Here is a 22,081-nt window from a genome sequence, read left to right on the forward strand (position 1 = left end):
TATGGGGGGCTTGGATCATAGATAAGGACTGGGGGGGGGTCTTCTGTGGATTCATTCATCCAACCTTAGCCTCACACCGAAAAGGAAACTGCGCAGAGAGACTGAGCGGCTCGGAGCAGGTCGTACAGTCAGTCAGTGGCAGGGCAGGGTTTAAATTGCGCTAGTCAGATTGCAGATGCCTTTTTCTAGCCTCTTGGCTTTCTTACCCCCACTACTGCAGGGTCCTGACCCCAAATGCATGGGCTCTCCGCATCCCCTTTTTCATCCATGGCATCTCTGTGGTGGGAAGCTAGTCCACTGAGGCACTGGATTCTCTTTTGGCTCCCGTGAGCCCATGCATGGCAGGCCTGGTGTGGACAGTGTTCATTTCTTTGCATGTGGGCCTCAGAGGCTGGTTCTCAGGGTCATTAAAAGATGCCACCTCGGTGGTCCCCGGTAGCACAGTGGAGCCTCATGCTGGGTATGGTGACTTAGGTGCTCAGAGGCAGGTGGATCTCTGAGTTCAAGGCCAGCCTGGTCTACAGAGTGAGTTCCAGGACAGCCAGGGCTACACAGAGAAACCCTGTCTATCCGGATAAAGGGCAATACAGACTTTATTTGTGAATTCTGGGGTGTTCAATGGCTCTGTTCAGTACAGACTCAAGTCCAGAGCAGGTGGCCAGGAGACAGCAGCCTCTGATCCCCAGGAGGCTCTCAAGTGGACACAATCTGGTTTTGTTTTGTTTTTGAGACAAGGTCTCACTGTGCAGCCCTAGCTGGCCTGAACCTTGTATGTAGACCAGGCTGGCCTTAAACTCAAAGAGATCCACCTGCCTCTGCTCCGAGTACAGGGGTTAAAGGCATCTGGCAGGTTTACACACCTCTTGTCCATAAGATCTGTGTGTTCCTGAGGATGGACATTTTGGAGAAATTTCCATCCTCAGAAATCCCATCCATAGAAAAGAGACCATAGTAGGGATGGTAGGTGATACAGCCACTGTGTTTTGATCTCACAGTAGGGCAGGCCCAGCATCAGGCAGATGCAGGATATCCCTCTGTGGTCTCAGTCTCCTTGAGCATAGTCTGGAAGAGACCATCCCACCTTGGTAGCACAGGGAGGCCCCGCCTCTCTTGCCGGCTGTGACAGGCGGCCCCAAGCTGAGTTGTTCTTGGAGGATGTCCAGCTGGTCAGAGAGCTGGCCTGCCTGCACTCCTTTGAGAGAGAGAGGAAGCTATCGAGGGCTGGCTGTGGAAGTTGTAAGGATAAATGGCTCTCCCTAGCAAGCAGCCAGAACGTGTCTCTCCTGTATAAGGAAGAACCAGGCCTGCAAAAGGCCCAGTGCCCACTATTCGGCTATAGCCCAGAGAGGGAAAACCACTTGCCCGGGGTCACACAGCGCTTGGAGGCTGGAGGCGAGAGTACAGCCAGGAGCAGCCACTAACTGCATGTTAGCGGTTCTGACATCCTCACTGCCCCTGTCACAGCTCTGCGGTACCTGATTCTGCAAGCCACAACCACCCAACCCATGAGCTGTCTCTCTTCGATTGGACAAGGCCCAGGGGACAGGCCACAGGCGTGGCTGTGGCCTAGAGAAGAGGCCCGAGTTACACAGCCCTCTCCGGGCTGCTGCAAAGGGTGCCTTTGAACAGATGCATAGCCAGGCAGCTGCCCTATTGGAAGGGTTCGCTCCACCCCCCACCCCTAACCCCACCCCTAGCCCCGCCTCAGACCCCTTGGTGAGTCCCCCCCCACCCCCAGCCCTAGAGCTCCCAGGTGGCTCAGCTGCAGCCAGTGTAGGAGGGAGGGAGCATCCCAAGTCGTCTCCCACCCCCGCTGTTCCTTGTATCTGCTCTTGCTCTGCCCACCCCAGTGCTCCCACGGGTGCAGTAAGCTTGCCCTGAGCCCCCAGCAGGCCACGGTTTCCTTACCCTGCCAGCCAGTTGCTGGTCTTAAAGGTTAATCCCCACTCTGTAGCTGGATCCCAGCCCCTCCCGCCGCAGCCCTTTCCGCCCCAGTTAATTAAATCCGCTCGGCTATTGTCAGAAGAGAAACTCGGGTGTTTATTGCGCCTCCAGAATGTCAAAGGCTCGCACGGTTTGAAGACATGCTGGCAGGGAATAGCCTGAGCATATGTCTACGAGGCCGGGGCAGCCAGGCCACCGCCACCTCCGCGACCTGCGGCTGCTGCTGCTCCGGCTGCCGCTAACTGCCTCCCAGACAGGCACTTGACAGAGCCTCATGTACCAGGGGAGCCCTGGCTGAGCCCCCGGGGAGATCAGCTCAGCTCATAAATATCCTGGTCCCAGAGACAGCTTCACCAAGAGGAATTTAAAACGCAGAGGAAGGAAATAAACACAGACCCTCCTCCTGCACCACAGGGTGGGGAGCCCCTTAGAAGACCCAGAGGGGGCGGCTTCCCCTTCTCTCTCTTTCTCCCCGTCTCCTTGTGTGTGTGTTCACATTTTATTATTATTGGGCAGAAGCGCATGGTTAATTGTGATATTTTTTTTTTCCCTCATGGAGTGGGGCGTGAGATGGATGTGTTCATTTTATAGGAATTTTTTTTGTTGTTGTTCTCCCCCCTAATAATAACGCTTTAAAGATGTTTGACATGTGTAACTAACAGCTGGTTTCCTGTTGTGGAAACTGGCCTTTTATTTCGAAGCAGGTTGAACTGTCATTAGTGGTATAATTAGGTGACTGTCAGTGTAGAGCAGAAAGCTGCTTAATTGTAGAGATGGCGTCGCGAGGGCTCCCGTCTTTTTATGGCTATATTTGTTTTAGCTGCTTGAATTTTCATTGTATTTTGGCATTTGGTATGTTGCCTCCGTTTTGTTGGGGTTTGCTTTTCTTCCTGTTTTTAGTGCGTCTGACAGCTGTGTTCATGAGCGCCTGGTCCTGAGGACAGCAGGATCTATGCAGGCAGCCATAGCGGAGCCAGGATGCTGGTCCCACACTCCCAGGCTAGGCTGGAGTCGGGAGCAAGGCCAAGTGAGTGGCACAGACTGGCCACTGGCACAGACCTGACCTCCCCAAATGGTCACCTGGAGATCAGGCTTTATCCTTTAGCGCAGGCTGGTGGAGGGTAACATTACAGTGTGAGTCTCTAGTATACAGTGTGGCTGGAGGTTACTGGGTAGCTCCCCCACCCCCTCACCCCCGCTCCTGTAGCGCCCACCATTGCCCAGGGTCTTTGGTGAAACTGGAGTTTGAAAACAGCAGGGTTCTATGAAATCTAGAGTGTTGTCTTTACAAAGTAAAGGCTGAGCTTGCCTCTGTCACCTTTTGCCTGGTCCTGAGCACCCTCTGACGGACTGGTATTTCCTGAGGCCCTGAGCCGGGCTAGCCACAGGCCCAGGTCTGCTCCCTAGTGCTACCTTGAGACTTCTTTCCAGATGTGGGTGCTGTGTAGGGTCTTAGATGTTAAACATGGTCTAAGAGGTACTATGTGGGGTCCCGGGTGCTATGCCAAGTCTGGGATGCTGTGCAGGGTCTTGGGTGCTGTGTAGGGTCTTAGATGTTAAACATGGTCTAAGAGGTACTATGTGGGGTCCCGGGTGCTATGCCAAGTCTGGGATGCTGTGCAGGGTCTTGGCTGCTGATCAGGTTTTGGGGTGCTGTGCAGTCTGCTCTGTGTTAGGAAGTATCTGTCTGACCCCTGCTGGATGGTTGCACACTTTCCCCGGGAGCCGGGGGGTGCCCTGCAGCTCCCAGATCCAAGCTTGCCTTGAGGTGGGTGCCATTTGTCACCAAGAGACATGCCACAGGAATCTGGAGCCATCCCTGGCCCTCACAGCTGCCCTGATGTTCCACAGACCTTTCCCTGACCACAGGTCCCAAGTGAGGACCTTCAATGTCACCCTGCCTGGAATCTCCCAGACAGGAAGCTGAGGTCCTGCAGGTCAGGTGACCCACCTCTGCCACCCCTATACTGAGATCCTTCCATGGTGGGGAAACTTGGGGCCTAAGTTCTGAAGGTATTCGTGGTGAGAAGGCATGAGGGCCACAAGTGTAGACCGGATTCTTGCAGAGAGTTAGGATATAGGTTGGGGTTCATCTGGAACCCCATGTACCACCTCCAGGATATCAGAAGTTACTGGGAGTGAGGGGAGTTCAGGGTAGCCAGACCAGAACTTCCTGTCTCCCATCCCCAAACTTGGGTGGGCCACAGAGACATCTGACACCCCATAATCCTTTGTGCTATACCTGACAGAGCTGGGAATTATGGAGTACCTGCTGTATACCCTATGGGGGCTGAGTTGCCCACCCATGTTCCCCATTGCACGGGGGAAGAAGGGAGTCCCAGAGAGATCCAGACACTGGCAGGACCTAAGCACAGGACAGAGGCTAAGGGTCACTGTTTCCTAGGAGCAGTTCAGCGGAGATAGCCAACCTCTGCCTGCCTTCAGAACTGGATCTCTTCCTACCCACGGCCCAAGGATTCAGGGAGAAGCCAAGGTTGATGAAGGCCAGGACTCAGATTACTGCCACCTCTGCCTCTTTGCATTCCCAGTGGGGCTCTCCAGGCTGACCTACAACCTGTCAGCTGTTGTTAGTGATCTCCACCCTGCCTGTGAACAGGGTGGTCTGGTGCTCTGCACAGTCTGGGGGTGCCATACATAATCTGGGGGTTCTGTGCTGGATCTAGGGGTAGTGTGTGGGTCAGGATCCTGTACAGGGTCTGGGGTGCTATGCTGGGTCTGGGCTGCCCTGTGGATCTGCAGGTGCTGGGTATGGGGTTGCTATGCTGGGTCTGAGGCTACTGTGTAACATCTGGGCCCCAGGATACTCCAGCTGTGTATCCAATTCTCTCTTGCTTATTCTCAGCTCAGCCTGAGGAAGCTGAGGCCTTTGTTCTCTGGAGTCAGAGGCAGCTATGGGCCTGTGGTACTCGGTCAGGGTCAGCTGCCTTTTCCCAGCCTGGCCCTGGCTGACAGGCTGTTGCGTTTGGTGGGGGTCTCTCCTGTGGAATCCTGGCTATACTTTACATACTCTGTTCTGTTGACACCTGGGAAATGGTACCAGGGTAGCTGCTGGCCAGGCCTCTCCAGAGTTTTGTGCCAAATGGACAGATGACTCCAGTCAGCGTTGTTGCTTTAGTGCAGGCTGGAAAGTTTGGCTGTAAATAGCCGTCTCCCCAGTGGTAAGCCTCTCTGAAACGCATATGGACTGGTTTTCACTGGCCACACCCGTTTCTCGTGTGCAACAGGTACGTAGTCACTGTTATCAGCTTTCTTCTGCAAAGAGCAGAGTCCCAGAAGGGCTGACTGCCTTGTACAGATGGTCCTAGACCAGGAATCTTAGCAGTGGGATTCGAGCCTGGGCCTGCCCTTCCCTAAGCCTCAGGTCTCTTGGTCCATTAAGTCAACCGAGTTCCAGCCCTGTCTCTAGTACTGGGGACTCTCACCTGCTCCACTGTGCTAGCCGTGGTGTGTGTGTGTGTGTATGTGTGGTGTGCATGTGTAGTGTGTGGTCTTGCCTCAGTCCTTGCTCATTCAGATCTCCCCTCACTCAGAGCTCCACCCCCAACACTCATACCCTTGTCCTGGTCATCCTGACCCATCATGTTTTTTTGGAGCTTCTGAAAACATGGTGTCTCCCAGCTGAGTAATAAGCTCACTAAAATAAGGGGTCCGATTCATGGGTCCTCCTTCGCTGCTTGTCTCCAGCACGGTGTAGGTGCACACACAGCGGCACACGGGGTGGGTGATCAGCAGTTGGATGATCAGCCTTTCTTTGTACATAGTGAGTTCCAGCCAGTTGGATAGAGGAAGCAAGTCAGTTGGGAGCCCAGGATTTAGGGTTCTGCCTGCCTTGGGCTTCCCTTCTCTGGACAGAGACAACTCTGTGAGAGAAATCCCGATCGTGTCAGCTTGGGGCCCAGGCTTCACCATACCAGCTTCAGAGTACCAGAGTGGGTAGGGCCAGGGCAAGGAAATGGTGAAGTCTTCTGGAGCAGAGCGGTACGCCAGAGGGCCCACCCAGGGGGCGGGGCTTCTGCCTGGAGCGAGGAAAAGGCTCCCGAAGATGGACCCACCCACTTCTATTGAAGCCTAGCTGAGGCCAGCTATGGGTCCCGCCAGACACAGCCGTGCTTTGTGTCCAGGCTCCTTCTACAGCCACCGGGGTGGGGGCGCATTGTATTGTAAATTTCCATGGAGAATTATGTCTTAATGTATGGTAATCCACTGACCCGGGGCTGTGCTGTCCTCACGCCCGTGGGAGTCTAGACCGCCACTGGATAAGGGCTGGAGAGCCCAGGTGACGTGTGGGGGTCAAAGGGGCTTGTCCCGGAGACCCAGGGATTCCCAGTGTTGAGCTTTGGAGACCCACAGAGGCAGGTTGTCTGGCTTAGCTTCCTGCTTAGTGGCCAGCCGTCCAAGGAACCTGACTGTGGTCTTAGATCAGAACTGGCTGTAGGGCTCTCAGCATATCAGGTACTGACTTCTGATTCTTCTGTGCTGGGAGAACACATGACTTCTTGGATCAGTTTAGGCTTGAAGTGAGCGACAATGGCACATTTGGGGCCACACTAAGGGATGTCTCTGTGTCCCTGCCCAGTGGGGGGGAGGGGTTGGATGCTAGGGTGGGTGTCAGGGGCATGAGCAGGCGTACAGTGGCTTTCTGTTCAGTCTCTGGAGAAAGGGGACAGCCCAAGAGCTCCCTGGGGAAGAACAAGCCATGTGATCAGATGACAGGTACCAAGGCCCTGGGGCTGGGGCTTGGCTTCTGTCCCAAGCCCTGGATTTTCCAGCTCTTGAGTGGTTCTGTGGATATTTACTGGGCTCAAGTTGCTATAGGGAAGCACAGAAGCATAGGCGGCTGTCGGCTGGTAGGATAGCCCAGTCTCCAAGTGGAGTGATTGTTGGTAGGAGACAGAAAGGGTGAGTGAGCTCAGCAGGGGAAGAGCAGGCACTGGGGGCAGGAACCTTGAGGAGACCGGAGAAAGCCAGGACAGCGGCCACCTCAGAAAGGGAAGAGTATTTTAGGTCCCCTCCCCTTGGCTGCCTCCTGTCTCCCTCAGTTTTACCTTACTCTGTCTCCTGCCCCCTTTCCCTTCTTCCTGCCCCTCCCTCCTGCCCCTCCCTCCTCCCCCTCCCCTCCCTCGTGTCCCCTCTGTTCTCTTCCCTCTCCCCTTCCCTCCTCCCTTTCCCCTGCCTCCCTTCCCTCCCGCCCCCTCCCTTCCCTTAGCTCTCCTTCCCCTCCTTTCTGCCCCCTCCCCTGTCTGCGGTCCCCCTCCCCTCCCTCTTGTCCCCCTCCCCTCCCTCCTGCACACACTGCCTCCTCCCCATCAGCAGCACTTGTTTCAGAAGCCACGCACACACATTAGCCACCTTCCCCGTCCCTCCCGGGAAGGCTGAACCCCCTTCAGGAGTGAGGGTTCTGCAGGGTGTGTATGTGTGTAGACGTCCCCCAGCATTCTGCCCAGAGACCTCCCTGCATTTAGGACTGTGGCGTGCACCCCTGCTGTGTCCCCATGGGTACGGATGCTGCAGCCTGTGCAGGAATCCCTCCTGTTATTTTCTGGTCCCTCCATGAAGAACCAGACCAAATCCTGGGGAGGGGGGTGATTTTGGGAGACGGAGGTGGTATTAGGTGATCCAGATCCACAGAGTCATACATGCTCATGAAAATGAACTCAGCTCTGCCACAGAACTGCCTTTTCCTTTTCGCTGTGTATTTTGAGATCGAGTCTCACTGGTGTTTCCCAGATTGGTTTCGAACCTACAATCCTCTTGCTTCAGCTCCCCTCCTCCCCACAAGCAGCCTGAGCCACCACAACCTCATACTCGGGAGGGACCGGGTGTCGGGAGGTACCCTCAGTGCCTGAAGCTTAGGCAGGTTGACTGGTGGGAGACAGGGAGGTAGATAAGGCCCGAGTCCTGGCATTAAGGGCCAGATTGCCAGGCCAGGAGAAGGTGGTGACAGATGCCAAGCTCGGACAGGATGAGAACTCTACACCCCTGGCAGGTCTGAGCCACAGCCATGGTGGAGAAGGGCTGGAGTCGAGAAGAGCTTCCCAGAGTGTGGAAAGATCCAGCAAGCCTTTCACTGCAGCTCCACCAGGCTGGGGAGGAGACAGGGGACCGGGTACTATGGCTCTTGGCTACATATTGAGGGACAGACACCAGGGAAACTGGAATGAACCACACAGCTGCCTGGACCTTTCTGAGCCTTGGCGTGAGACCGATTTCTTGCCTAGCGCGGCCTGCCTGCTTTTCATTACCTCAGCCGTCCAGAGCAGGAAGGATGGAGTCCTTCCCGCTCCCCAGCTGACAGTCCCCAGAGAGGTCTCCAACATGTATAAAAACACAGCCCCTGGGCTGTGTTTCCCATGGGAAGGTGGGGCTGGCCTGGGAATCTGCATTTTCCAGGTCCCCAAGAGGAGGTCTACTGTAGGAAGCAGATCCTGCAGTGTGGGGTGTCTGGGGTGGAGATGCCAGGCTTTCCTGGGGATCCCTGCTCTCACACTAGCTATGGCAGCCAGAGAGAGGAGAGCAGTCGCAGTCGGTGCCCCCAGCCATCAGGAGCCTGGTGTCATCTCACCTAGCTCTCTGAACCTGGCAAGTGTACGCAGATGCATTTAGCACCCGCACAGGCTTTGAAAACATTCTCCCTCTTCCCGGGGTGACAGCACCCCCTGATTAATGTGTCTCAGCAAGAAGGAGCGTGCCAACATTCCACATGACCTTGGCTCCCAGTGCTTCAGCCTTCAGGGTGGTTCTCAGATGCAGAGGTTGACTGGGGTTCAGAGGTCAGAGAGGCCCCCTAGCCCTTTGAATGTAGAGTTCAGAGCCAGAGGTGGGGTTCTGTGGTTCTCTTGGGGGCTGGACAGTACCAGGAGGACCCAGGGTAAGGGCATTTCCCTGCATAATTGGAATGTGGGGCAGCCTTTGCTCTCTCTGCACAAATCTCTGCTGAGCTGACACCCAGGCCAGTGGACCCCAAGTCCAGACCTCTGTGCTGATAGATACAGCGTCTGTTCACAGTTCAGGGCATCTGGGGTGGGAATGGCCTGTCTCACACAGCACCCTCATCTCTTAATGCCCTCTCCCCCTGGAGCCTCTCTGCACAACCCACAGTTGGTCGGTTGCCTTGTCACTTAGCTGTTCCGAGCCAGCGACCGGGAGGCCTTGCAAACTGTGGCATTTGCTGAGCGTAAAAATTCAATTAATTCCAGAAGGCAGATTAAATATAAGTGAGTTTTAATAATTTGCTGTAAAGTCGGGAGATTACCGTGGGCACGAAGAGAGGAACACACGTGTGTGCCTGAGCAGGCTGGCACAGCCCCAGGGACCCAGCTGGGGATATGCTGGGGTAGCATCCTGGAGCCTTGCTTCTCCCCCCTCCCCAGAACACTGCCCTATCTTCCAGAGGAACCCTTCTGCTGAGATACTTATCTTAGTTCTCCAGCTGAGATTCTGGGGGACATCAGACCTGGACTAGCCCAGCTTTCGGAACTGCCAGACTGAGGGCATTGTGTATCCCACTGTGAGCAGGACCCTACTCCTCAGTGGCTTCCACCCGACTCACCTCTCTCTGCCAGTGAATACTAAGGTTCTTAGGTCAGGGTCTAGTATGGCTTTGCTTTTATAACTTTTTTATTTTAATTTTTTTCAGTAATTTATTTTTTTTAATTCACTTTACATCCCGATCACAGCCCTCCCTCTCTCCTCCCAATCCCACCAGCCTTACAAATCCCTCTCCCCTTCTCTTCTCAGAGAAGGGGAAACTCCACCCCTTGGGTTCCACCCCACCCTGAGATATCTAGTCCCAGCAGGAGTAGGCACACCATCTCCTGCTGAGGCCCAACCAGGCAGTCCAGTTAGGGGAAGGGGATCCAATGTCCAATGGCAGGGAACAGAGTCAGAGACAGGCCCAGCTGTTAGGGGACCCACATGAAGACCAAGCAGCACATCTGCTACAGATGTGTAGGGGGGCTAGCTCCAGCCAAATTTATTTTGAGACAGTTCTCTTGTAGCTCAGGTTGGCCTTGGAAGTCACTACTGAGGATGGCCTTGAACCCCTGATCCTCCTGCCTCCCCCTCCTAAGTGCAGGGATTGCAGGCTTGTACTAATTACTGTGCACTGTCTCTCTACCATGCTGGGATTGATCCTAGAGCTTCACACATGCTAGGTCAACGGAGCCACATCCCCCCAACCCAGTTACAGCTTTTAAGAAAAGTCATACAGGAGAGAGAATGAACAGGGCTACTGACCTAAGACCCTGGGCCTCCTGCGCACGCACGCGCGCGCACACACACACACACACACACACACCACAAACACTAATGTGAACTCACACATGCAAACTCACTCATAGACATGCACCTAATCACACCCCTCTCTCCCCCGCCCCCGAAAGCCAAAAAGCCAGCTACACCCCCCCCCACCCCTAACCTGTGCCCAGTCCCGAAGCCTCCAGAGCTTGCCTTTTTTTCTTGCCCACCTCCCAACTCAAAAAAACAAAAGCAGAGGCCTGGCCCCCCCCTCTCCTGGTGGAGCCATCAAAGTGAAGCCTGACCCAGAAAAGACAGTTGGTAGAGGGGTGTCTGGAGCCTCCCTGGTGGCGGCTGGGGGGGGGAGGGGGCGTCGGAGGGAACCACAGCTTTTATGTAGGGACAGTGATAACCCACTAAGTACAAACCACCGTTTCAAAGCGCCTTCATCACCACCACGTCCCACTGCGATGTCTATAGATTCCTTTGTCACCTTCAATTGGCCCTAATTACAGAGCCGGAGGCTGCCGGAGCAGCTTCACTCCTGTCACGAAATCCTGAGGGCATGCATGGGGACAGGGACACAAGCTTGCCAGCTGCACAGCCCGCAGACTGGCCTTGGGTCTTTGTGTGCATGCCTGTGTGTGCACCCCGCGCGTTTGGAGGTCTGCCCTCCCCTGTCCTGTGTGCTTTGGCTGGCTGGATCTCCTGGATTTGGGGGTTGGGGGTGGGTGGGATGGAGTCGTTCCCCCCCCCCCACACACACACCCCATAGGCCTCCCAGCTGAGAACTGGCTAGCGGGGCTGTGCATATGGTAAGCAGGCTGGGCTGCTGGCTAGGCCGCCCGAACACCTGCAAAGATGAAAGGCGTAGCCAAGCACCGCACACCCGGCCTTCCCTCCACGCCGCCTGTAATACCCTAATTATGCTGTGTTTGTTTCAGTAATTTACACTCTCTGGGTACTGGTCCATCAATAATGGATGTATTACCTGTCTGGGGAAGGTTTGGAAGATCCGGGAAGCCGAGGGTGGGGGAGGCAGTGGTCTTCCCCAGCAGCCTCTTCTCTCCCAAGCTCCTTCGCACAAGGTGATGTGTTTGGAAACACGACTTTCCCCGTCCTCCTCCTTCCCTCCCTCCCTCCCTCCCCCGCCCCCTCCCCGTTTTATGCCTTTTTAATATTTAAAGCTGTCGTTGGGCTGAGCCATAAAATTCTTTCAAATCAAATTTTATTCTCCAATCTCGAGTTCTGGCTTCCCTCTGGCGGGAAGAGTTGGTTGAGAGAGGGCAGCGGTAGGGCGTGGGGGGATGGGGAGGAGTAGTCTGTCGGGTCCCAGTGCCTGGTGTCCTGAGACTTCCCTGAATGATCCATCTTCTGTCTCCGGCACTCACGGGATCAATGGTGTGTGTGTGGGGGGGAGTTGTGTGTCACTTGTGAGAGCCATCCCATATAACCCAGGGAAGTGGGGGGTGTCACTTAGTATTCTAAGCCGACATCCAGCTAGAAGGTTTGCCTGGTTGTATGTCTACGCACCATGTGCCTGCCTGGGCTCATGGAGGTCAGAAGAGGGTGTCAGATCCTGTGGAAGTAGAGCTACAGATGGTTGTGAGCTACCATGTGGGCGCTGGGACTCAAACCCGGGTCCTAGAAGAGTAACAAAGACGCTGAGCTGTCTTTTAAAAGTGAGAGCAGAAGGGGTCATCTCAGCTTTGATGCTTGCACCCTCTACCTGTCCTGTCTGCGGAGGAGCTGGCAGGACCTAAGTGTGGCCCTGGCCTGCAGACACATCACTTCCTGTGTCCCAGAGGCCTCTCTCCCTGTTGGTCTCCTGGGTGTTCAAGGCCAGGCCCATCCAGGTGGCTCTGAGCCATGTGCCTGAGGGCCTCTACCCTTCCTTTAGTCTTGTTGGTGACTCTGTGGTAACAGTCTGCTCCCCCCCCGGGGGTTGGAGCCTGCTGCTTGTAGATCTGGTCCATGTCTCATGGCTGACAGTGGTTTCCACTGTTACATATGGCCCCTCCAGACTTCTCTTACATCCTGTTACTGGTTCCGGGGTATCTTCTCACGCTGTCCCAGCCCAAGTCTAGAACCCTTTCATGCCATTACCGCCTGTGGGTCCTTCCTGGGCTTCCTTTGTAAAGCTGACACCAATGTTACTTATACTACCCTGGGGGCCAGCGAGACAGACTTCAGCTGTGACCCAAGTGCACTTAGGGGTGCTCCACTGCTGTGGTAAGGATTGTAGGCTGGGTGCCAGCCTGCCTGGGTTCTCTTCCTGCCTCTGCCACTCATGGGCTGGTGACAGGGGCCTCAATCTCTCTGTGACTCGCTCACCTACCTGTAAAATGCGGGCAAGAGGCTAAGCCACACCTCAGTGGGAGGTGGGAGCTGGCGAGGAATAACGCACATGGTGCCACTGTTGATAGTAAATCGTTGTCTGGGTGTGTTGCCGCCGTGCTGTCTAGTCTCAGCGCTGGGTAAATGGAGGCTGGATGATCAGGAGCTCCAAGCTAGCCTGGGCTACTTCAACCCATATCCTTTAAAAAAAAACAAAAACAAAAAACCCCTGAATTCCTTATCAGTCAAATTTGATACCCCAGGAGTGTCTGCTGGGATAAATTTAGGAGTTCTTTAGGGGTTCGAATCTCGTGTCTGGAATGAACAGCTTGACTTCTTTCTGGAGGCTAGGCACCCACAGGCAGGTTCCTCTGGATGCTTCAAGGGGGAGGAGCTGGGCTCGGCCTGACCTCTGGTCCTGATTCTACATGGTGATTCTCTTTCAGTTTGTGGGTTCAGATGGCCTGGGTCACAGTGTTAATGATCCACCTTCACATAAAGTCACAAGCTCAGGTCCCAGGGGTGGAGTCTTTACCCCTGAGTTTTCTGTCCTTACCCTCCCCCCCCACCCCCCCCCACCCCCGGATATTGGCTCCTCCAGAGGCTCCAGGATCAGTCCCTGCCCTCCTGGGAGCAGGGCCAGTCCAGCTGTCTGGCAGCCAAGCCTCCTGGCTAAGAGTGCAGCTGGGCTTGGTGGGCTCCCAGGCCCTCGCCCCTCCCACCGCCTCGCCTCACCTCACCTCGCCTGTGGAAAGCTTAACCTGCTTCTTGACAGCCAGCCCTGGGCTCTGGGGGTCCCTGTTGTCACCTCTTCTCTCTCTTGCTTCAGGCCCATAGACCTTGCCTTCTGAGGGGTATGCCCAAGATCAGCTTCCTGTGGCTTCCTTTTGATTGTAAATAATTCCAGAGAAGAGGAAGAGAAGGTCCCCATCTGCCAGGGGCTGGATGAGCTCCTCTTTATTGCACTGTCCCATGAGGAGGCAGAACTGGGGAAAGGAAAGCCTGGCCTCCAGCTCACTCACATGACCTGCGTTCGTGTGTGTGTGTGTGTGTGTGTGTGTGTGTGTGTGTGTGTGTGTGTGTGTGTGTGTTCTGTATACTGGAGAAGGCAAAAGAGGACAGCCCTCTGCTTGGAGTGGGGAGTTCAGTGCATGCGACACATCAAAGCTGGGATGTTCTGGTCTGTGGATCCCGTGCCCACTTTGGGCAGTATCTGTAGGGCCCAGCCTGCCTGCGCAAAAAAAAAAAAAAAAAAAAAAGAAAAAAAAAGGAATAAAAATATTTTAAAAGGGATGGGGCTGGGTGGTGGTGGCGCACACCTTTAATCCCAGCACTTGGGAGGCAGAGGCAGGTGGATTTCTGAGTTCGAGGCCAGCCTGATCTACAGAGTAAGTTCCAGGACAGCCAGGGCTACACAGAGAAACCCTGTCTCGAAACCCCCCCCCCCCCAAAAAAAAAAGCGGATGGGAGAAATAAAGGGGTGAATGTCGATTCGGAGCCCCAGTTGTTGGCAGATGGTACTGGCATTAGGAAAATGAAAATATACGTAGTAAATTCGCTATTTGCCAACGCTCATTTCTTATCCCAAGGTAGAGCCTTCCCCTGGCCCTCTCCACACACCATCTGCACATTCATAAAATACATTACAGCGGAATTGATGGGGCGGCAGAGTGCAAGAGTCTCCTGGTGATCACACTCCTCAGGCAGGGGATGTGGGAGGAATCACCACACGCCTGCGACCACCACACGCCCGCTGGGCCTTGGGGATGGGTTTGTGGCCTTCCATGTACAGCTCTGCCTTAACAATGTATGCAGTCTGAACCGAGCAAGCATGGCTTCTCTTCCTGATGTGGTTTTACAGAGCAGAGGCCTGAGCGGTGGATTGCAGTGGCACAGTCCTGGCCTGTAGTTCCTGTGGGGGTCAGAACAAACCGGAGTGTGGAGACTGCGTTCTAGGCCTGGTGTTAGCCCCTTCTAGGCCTTTCTGCACTGAACCTCAAGCCTGTGTGCCTCTAGCCTTTCCAGATCACTGTTGACAACTGCTCCCATGTGGCAAACCAATGGGTGTCCCTTTGGTGGCTGGAGACTGTTCTCAGCAGTGACAGGTCCCAGGGCTGAGTATATTCTCCATCTGGCTCCTTGCATTTTGGGAGTGTTTGCCAAGACAGAGCTGGGCTTCTAGGAGCAGAGTGTCCCCTCTGGGACATTAGCTGGGAGGGTGGCCTTGAAGCCACTCGAAACCCTGGATACGAGCAGCCCCAGTGTCCTACTAAGGCTCCTCCACTACCCTTGCCTGCTCTGTATCTTAGAGCTGGCGCCCCATCCTGGTCCTTGAGGCTGCTAATTGTCAGAGTGTGAACGGCTTTATGATCAGCTAGAGCCCCACATCTGGTCAGTTTGCTGTTTGCCATATCAGTAATTGAGCCTGCGCAACCGGGCCAGCTCCCTAGGGGAGGCGATTAAGGCCCTCTTCTGTCATGGATGAGCCAGCAGAACCCAGGACCTTCATTATTTCCCAGGATTGATGGCCCCATCTGTGACCTTTGCTGGATCAAGAAGGATCACTGAGAACATTCTGTTTCCGGAGTTTTCAAGCTGCAGACGTCCCCTATGGACAGGAGCAGCGGCCTGAGAATTGCCATTCGTTATGAACAAGGCATGCCTTCCTGGGAGAGGAGGCAGCCCCTCACCTCGAGGACTCCCTCCTTCCCTTCAGGGTGAGTGTTCCACAGCTGGGGGAGGAGCTAGCTTGCAGAAGGCTGTGTGCTGGTGGGTGGGCCCAGGTACCTCCTTCCTGTCTCCTGCCGTCTTGCGCAGTGCCTCAGCCATCCCGATCATCCCGTGGTTCAGAATGTTGACAGCCTAGCACATGCTTCCCAGCTTCTCTCTGAGGCTCAGGTGTGCCCTGTGGAGACCCAGAATAGCGTCTTGGTTCCTGAAGGGGCAGTTCCAATGGTTTTCAGGTGGAGCAGCGCTATTGAGTTGCAAACCACCTTATCTGAGGGAGACAGAGAGCTGAGGTCTAAGGCCTCTAGGTACTAGATTGAGTGGATGAGGCCTGGCGGAGCTGAGACGCTGAGTGGGTGGGGCCTGATGGAGCTGGGACGCTGAGTGGTTGGAACGTGATGGAGCTGGGATTTAGAGTGGGTGGGGCCTGGCAGAGCTGGGACTCTGAGTGGGTGGGGTCTGGTGGAGCTGGGTTTTTCGAGTGGGTGGGGCTTTGTGGAGCTGGGATACTGGGTGGGTGGGGCCTGGCCGAGCTGGGATGCTGAATGGGTGGGGCTTTGTGGAAGGGCAGGATTCTTGGCGTTCACTAGTTCCCAGAAATACTACTTATGAGTGTGACGTGTATGTGTGTACATGTGCGTGTGTATATGTGTGTGCCCAGGACCTAGCCTCCAAGGAGCATGAGTCCCAAAAGATAGGCCTTTTCTGCCCTGCAACAGTGAGCATGAGTATTGCTCTCCTGGCGTGTTGTCCACGGTGTGGACAGACAGTCCGCTCAAGGACGCACAGACTTGGAGCCCTAGTGACAGAGTTATGGGCGTATTCCTGTAGTGTTGAGGCTTTTCAAAGTGCTGGAGATTTGTCTGGACCAAACAGGAAAAAGTCTTCTCTGTGGCTTACTTTCTGCCTACCCAGGGCTCCAAGGACAGAATGTTCTAGATCTGCAGTGACCAACCCCAAGCCACAAACTGTTGAGCCGCCACGCTGAACAGCTGAGGCACGGCAGCTTTAGTTCACTGTACCTCATGTCTTCCTGAGGCTGACCAGCGACTGGGTCACCATCAAGCCCCAAGTGGCCGGTGCCTGTGAAGGCCCTCCTCCCTGCACGCCCAGCCATAGCCCCTCTGCTCAGGCAAGGCAGCTCCCAGAATGGGCGGGGCAGAGGTGACAAGTCCTGGGGCCTCTTAGGTTTGTTTTCATGTGTCCACACGGAGCTTGCCATCTGAGTGCCTCTCGTGTGCAACGAATGAGTGAAGACCCCAGATCTGTATCTTTGGACAAGCTGGGGACCTACTCTGTGCCTCACACAGAAAGATGACCCCCCACACAGATTAGTTAGAGGGGAGTGTTGGATGCACAGGGCTTTCCGATTGGAGGAAACCAGCTCTAAGGGGTGTTCCCAAATCCCCAGCCCATTACCCCATCTTTTCTAGGTCTCTTCTCCCAGTGGTCAGCCAGCCCGGGGAGATTTAGATGCCCTTCGATTCCCCTGTCTTCTAGAGTTACAAAGAAGCCAGAATCTCTCTCTCTTTTAGTCCCTTTGAGGATTTGTTTTCCTTTTTTATTTGATTTATTGCAACAGGGTGTCTCTGTGTAGCCCTAGCTGTCTTGGAATTAACTCCGTAGCCCAGGCTGGCCTCGAACTCAGGGATCTGCCTGCCTCTCTCTCCCGAGTGCTGGGATTAGAGGCGTGTGCCACCGCTGCCCAGCCCCTTCAAAGACTTGAAAACTGAGCTCAGAGACCACAAGAAACCTGCTGCTGGTGGCAGGATGACCAGCCAGGGAGCTGAGACCTGCCCTGGGTGTCCTGATCTTGGTGGTTGTGTCGCCATGGTGACTGTTACCTACCTGAACAAACCTGTTCTCACTGGGTGCCCTGACAGGAGTTCCCTGTCTAGCAGCTGGCTTGGAGGCCCAGGCTCAGAGACACCCTGCCCTGCTCTTAGTAACCTAGATCTGCTAGGAGCTGGGCTTAGCTGTTGAGGTCCACCCATTGGAGTGAGCGCGTCCGCCCTCAGTCTCCTAATCCGTGAAAGGACCACAGTGGATGCAGATGGAATGTGAATGATGTAACGTCCCAGGATTGCCAAGGTGGGATCCTCCTTGCACCAGCCAGCCAGCCAGCCAGCCAGCCTTGGAGACAATTAACCAGCACCTTTCCCTCCTCCTTGCCTTCTTATCCGCCCCTAGAGCCGCCCATCCAAGCAGGGTTGGTGGCTGCCTGTAGTCTTAGCAGCTGCCTGTCAAGTTTCTACAGCCAGCATTGAGCAGACCCGGTGACACCAGGCTCTCCATGGTGCGCTTCAGGCCAGATGCTTTGATTTCCCTTCCCAAGGGGCCTGATGTCATCTTGGGAACAGCCAGGAAGGGGCAGGAGTCAGGGAGGAGTTATTTCCACTGTGGCCCCTCCCTTGCTCCTCCCTCCCCCCCCCCCCCCCCCCGACCTGGCCCTGGAGCCTCCCACAGCCTCTCCTCCCGCTTGCTCCCCCACACCCCCACCCCCAGGCCCTGCCCTGGGCCAGCACAGCCTGTGTGAATGTCTAATCTCCAATTTTATTCTGCTGGGCTGCAGCCCATTTGCATAATCCACACAGGCACCCTGGTTTTAATTGCCCACAACTCTGCAGAAAGATCATGTGGTTAAGTGGTAAATCATAATTAGATAAATAATTGGTTTGGCCACAGCAAGCTGCTTCTGTTTCACCTGCCATCTGCCGGACCCGGTTTCTCTTCTGGCCGGAACAATGCGGTTCTGATGATAGAGCACACTGCTGCTCCCTTGTGGGGGTGGAGGGGGCTGAGTGGAGGGGCTTGGAAGCCGAGCCTGGAAAATTGCCCAATTGCCAGGGTCTCTCTCCCTAAGCCAGGCGCGCCTCAAGCTTGCCATTCATCACCCTGTGTGGGTAATGGGGGGGGGGTCGCAGTTCGGGATCTGCTGCAGAAAGGGAAGCTTGGGTCTGAGCAGAGGGGGACCGGACTAGCCTGCTTGGATCACCTGTGTAGAGCCGACCTGGGGTCTCCTCATTCCTTGGGGCTTCAAGGGAGTTGGTGGGCAGAGTTGGAGCAGGCAGACCTCCCTGCCCACCATGGTCAGCTTTCCCATCTGCTGCTTGCTGGAAGCTCCTTTCTCTCCACACTGTAGGCCCATCTGTGAAGCCAAGTCTCTGGGGGGGGGATTGGGATGCTGGCCTGGTTGGTCGCCTGGCTGGGTCTTCCTTTGGGCTGGTCTTCTGCTGGTCTTCAGCCCCCTGGATACCAGGGCTGCTTCCAGTTACCCTTCCTTTACCCCTCCTCTCAGACATTAGTGCCTGCATTCACCTGTGCCTTCCCTGTGCCGGTCAGCACTTTTACTGCTCTGGAGACTGAGTGGACAGTGCCCTGGCTGAGCTGTCTGGTGTTGGTCCTCAGGCTCTCCAGGCTGGCCCTCATTCCTGTCCCTGTGCTATATAGGCTTGTGAAGATCAATGAACAGATCGGGTCAGAGCTGCACTGTATGCCCACTGCCTGGCGGCTGGTGCACTACCTCCTGGTGAATGCAGATGGGGGTGGGGCAGGAGGATGCTCACTTCCATCCACAGACTATGCCCAATTCCCAGATGGAACCAGTGTGTGGTGGGGCAGACCCAGAAATGGTTTCCAGGAGGGTAGGCAGGTGGAGCGTACAAGGGCAGCCCTCCGTGCCTTCTCAGACCTGTGCTTCTGACTGGGGGCTGAATATGGATGGATGGGTACCAAGATCCTCATCTCTGGGCCTTGACTCTAGGGCCTTCCCGAGTTTGCCTGCACAGCGACTCACGAAGCTGCCCTTCTCTCCAGACTCTAGGTTTGCCTTCTCAACTCCGTGGAGGACAGTCTGGGTGTTCAGGACCACACCCCGAGACTCTGAGTCCTATGGGAATGAGGGCCGCCACTGCACACAGCTGAAGCTCATTGGCTTCCCCGCCATATATTGTGTCCTCCTGAAGTTGCTTCTGGGGTGTCTCAGGATGGGCTCCATATGTCTAAACTATGGGAGTGTTGAATGAATTCTGTGTTTTTCCATCATGCAGGCACCAACCCATTCTTTAACCTTTTCCCCCTCGTTTTCTCTCTTTTCTTTCTTTCTTTTTTTTCTTTTGCCTAGAACTCAGAGATCCACCTGCCTCTGCCATCAGAGTGCTGGGGCTAAAGGAGACATACGCGTGCCACCGCTGCCAGCTCCTTCTTCCTTGTATTCATCATCCACTTTCCTTCCTTCCATGGTCAGTCACCCTTACCTCATCTGTCTACTCATCAATCCATCCATCTGCCTATCTGTCCATCAGCCCATCTGTCCATCTACCCACCTATCCATCCACCAATCCATCATTCATCCATCTATCTGCCTGTGTATCCTTCAACCCATCTGTCTATCCAACCACCCATCCATCCAACCTTCCATCCACCATACACCCATCTATCCATCCATCCACCCATCCATCCATCCATCTGCCTGTCCATCAACCCATCCATTCACCAATCTATCATCTATCTGCCTATCTATCCTTTAACCCATCTATCCATTCACCTACCAATCCATCTACCCATCCATCAACCCATCCATCTACTCGTCCGTTCATTAATCCCCCTGCCCACCTAACCACCCATGTGCACACACATCCATTCTTTTCTCACCCTTATATCCATCTTCCTTCCTTCTGCCTCCACCCACTCTTCTGCCCTTCCTTCCCTCTGTATTCCATCCGTATCTCTTCTCCCATCCCTCTGCTCACCCACCTGAAATTGAGACCTGAGCAGATTTGGCCTCAGCCCCCTGTGCTGACTTGTGAAGTGAGGCCCTAAGGCAGTTCACTCAGGATGGGGAAGAAACTGCACTTTACAATGTTCTAGACTCGGCTTTTTAAACCTCCCTGCTAGGGATCGGGGGGGGGGGGGGGGGGGGGACCAGACTCTCCAAGGCTGTGTTCTGGGCTCTTCAGACGTTTTGCCTGTTTCTCTGTGAGCACATGTGAACATCGGGGCTCAGCCACCTCTTCTCTTGGCTCACAGACGTGGCCATAGCTAGATCCAAATGTCCATTCCACATGGCACCACTAGCCACACATGGCTATTGAAACTTGAAATTAAATGAACCTAACAATTCTGTTTCTTAGTCGCGCCGGCAACATTCCAGGTGCTTAGTGGCCACTCGGGGCTGTTGATGGCTTTTCTGTGACAGGTTTTTTTCTGGATTTACTTAGAGGCATTCTTTTTTTGTTTTTTTTTTTTTGGTTTTTTTTTGGGTTTTTTTTGGTTTTTTTTTTGTTTTTTGGTTTTTGGTTTTTTGTTTTGTTTTGTTTTGTTTTTTGTTTTTTCGAGACAGGGTTTCTCTGTATAGCCTTGGCTGTCCTGGAACTCACTCTGTAGACCAGGCTAGCCTCGAACTCAGAAATCCGCCTGCCTCTGCCTCCCAAGTGCTGGGATTAAAGGCGTGCGCCACCACCGCCTGGCAGAGGCATTCTTAAATAAACAAAGATGTGTTCCCCTCAGCTGTAACTGGGTTCGGGCTAGATCCTTCTGGATGGACTCACGTTTCAGTTGTTGTCTGGCTGTGGTGCTGTGTGGCTTGTGTCTAGTCACTTGGTGTCTCTGGCCCATTGAGGGGCATGGTGGCAGTTGGGCCCCACTGCATGTAGAATTGTCTATGTTCTTCCCGTCTTGGGAACTTTGCTGTGGAACCACAGACCTGAGAGCAGTTGGTGCAGTCTGAGGTGCTACTGTTGACAAGGCTGCTAGAAAGCACATCTCCATTTTTCTCTTCTTGGACTGGGTATTTCTTGTTCCTGTGCTAGGCAAATACCCTTAGAGAGGGCCTCCAGCCTTCTGCCCCTTTGTGATATGATATGCTCTGTTAGACAGGACTGTCTAGTCCTCAGACCTCCCTGGCCCTATCTGGGTCGATGTCAGCTTTTAAGGCGAACTGTCCTCTTTAGTGCCTGCCACCCAAGAAGTGCATTAAACCTAGCTTTGACCTTTCAGGAGTAGTCCCGCTTGATTCATGGAGGCTTAGGAGAGAACCAGCTCTTCACACAGCTACATGGGGACAGCTAGTCCTATTGCTACTGCAAGAGACCCAACTGAAGCCAGGAAGTGTCCCTAAGTGGTCATGGAGGGGTACTTTGGGCTAAGGCTGCTTCCTGCGCCTGGGTGGCTTGGCTGAATGGACCATGTATGTTCATGTCAACAGGCTCTGAGACACTGGTCACTGTTCATTCTGTCATCCTGGTCACTCTGTGGCAGGGTGGTGGTAGGGGCCAGATACCGCCAAGGCCACCACAACCCCTTCCCTAAGCCATGATGCCTCGAGCTGGGCCCGCCCCTCCCATGCCTCTTAATTATTTTCCTTGGCTGTTGTGGATTAAATCTCCCAGTAACCGCAGGAGACATCTTTGGGTATGGCCTGCTCACATCTCCGGCACCCACAGAAGTCGTTAAACGAATAACGTTAACTTTCTCCAGGGACCCAATTCTCTCTGAATGTAATTCTCCTCTCAGTTACTGGGAGCCTCTTGGAGAAAATAAATAAATAAATAAATAAATAAATAAATAAATAAATAGAATAAACAGAAGTTACTAAGGCTTCCTCAGATCCTGTTGGGAGGGAGGGGAGTCACTTGAAATTAACTTTTAAAGAGAGGATCACATCACAGCTTGGCGAGAGAAGAAGCTGGAGTCTCAGTGGTTCTGATGGAGGTGCGTGCGCCCAGGGTTCTGGGAGGAGTGGAGGGAGTTTGAGAATGTTGGCTCCTGGATCTATCCTGGATCCCCATGTCAGGGGTGCTGATTGAAACAGGTAGGA

General features: G+C 54.4%; 1 protein-coding gene and 1 long non-coding RNA gene across 8 annotated transcripts in view; one reads left to right on the top strand and one right to left on the bottom strand.

Moving 5' to 3' along the window:
* Gse1 (Gse1 coiled-coil protein) overlaps positions 1 to 22,081 on the top strand; it is a 361,982-nt gene that overhangs the window by 283,837 nt on the left and 56,064 nt on the right. The window contains exon 1 of one of the 7 annotated variants that reach the window (XM_076915973.1): positions 15,084 to 15,254. The exons of the other annotated variants lie outside the window; for them this stretch is intronic. Within the exon in view, the coding sequence (XP_076772088.1) occupies positions 15,185 to 15,254 (70 nt within the window). The 5' untranslated portion in view covers positions 15,084 to 15,184. Of the gene's footprint in view, positions 1 to 15,083; positions 15,255 to 22,081 lie in introns of those variants that run through there. 7 annotated transcript variants of the gene reach the window in all.
* LOC143434997 (uncharacterized) lies at positions 11,412 to 13,736 on the bottom strand. Its single transcript, XR_013104942.1, has 3 exons — positions 13,278 to 13,736; positions 12,539 to 12,737; positions 11,412 to 11,844 (listed from the first exon to the last, which is right to left on the bottom strand). It is a non-coding gene; the product is annotated as an uncharacterized LOC143434997 (long non-coding RNA).

This window comes from Arvicanthis niloticus, chromosome 18 (genome assembly GCF_011762505.2).
Source record: "Arvicanthis niloticus isolate mArvNil1 chromosome 18, mArvNil1.pat.X, whole genome shotgun sequence".
NCBI classification, from domain to species: Eukaryota; Metazoa; Chordata; class Mammalia; order Rodentia; family Muridae; genus Arvicanthis; species Arvicanthis niloticus.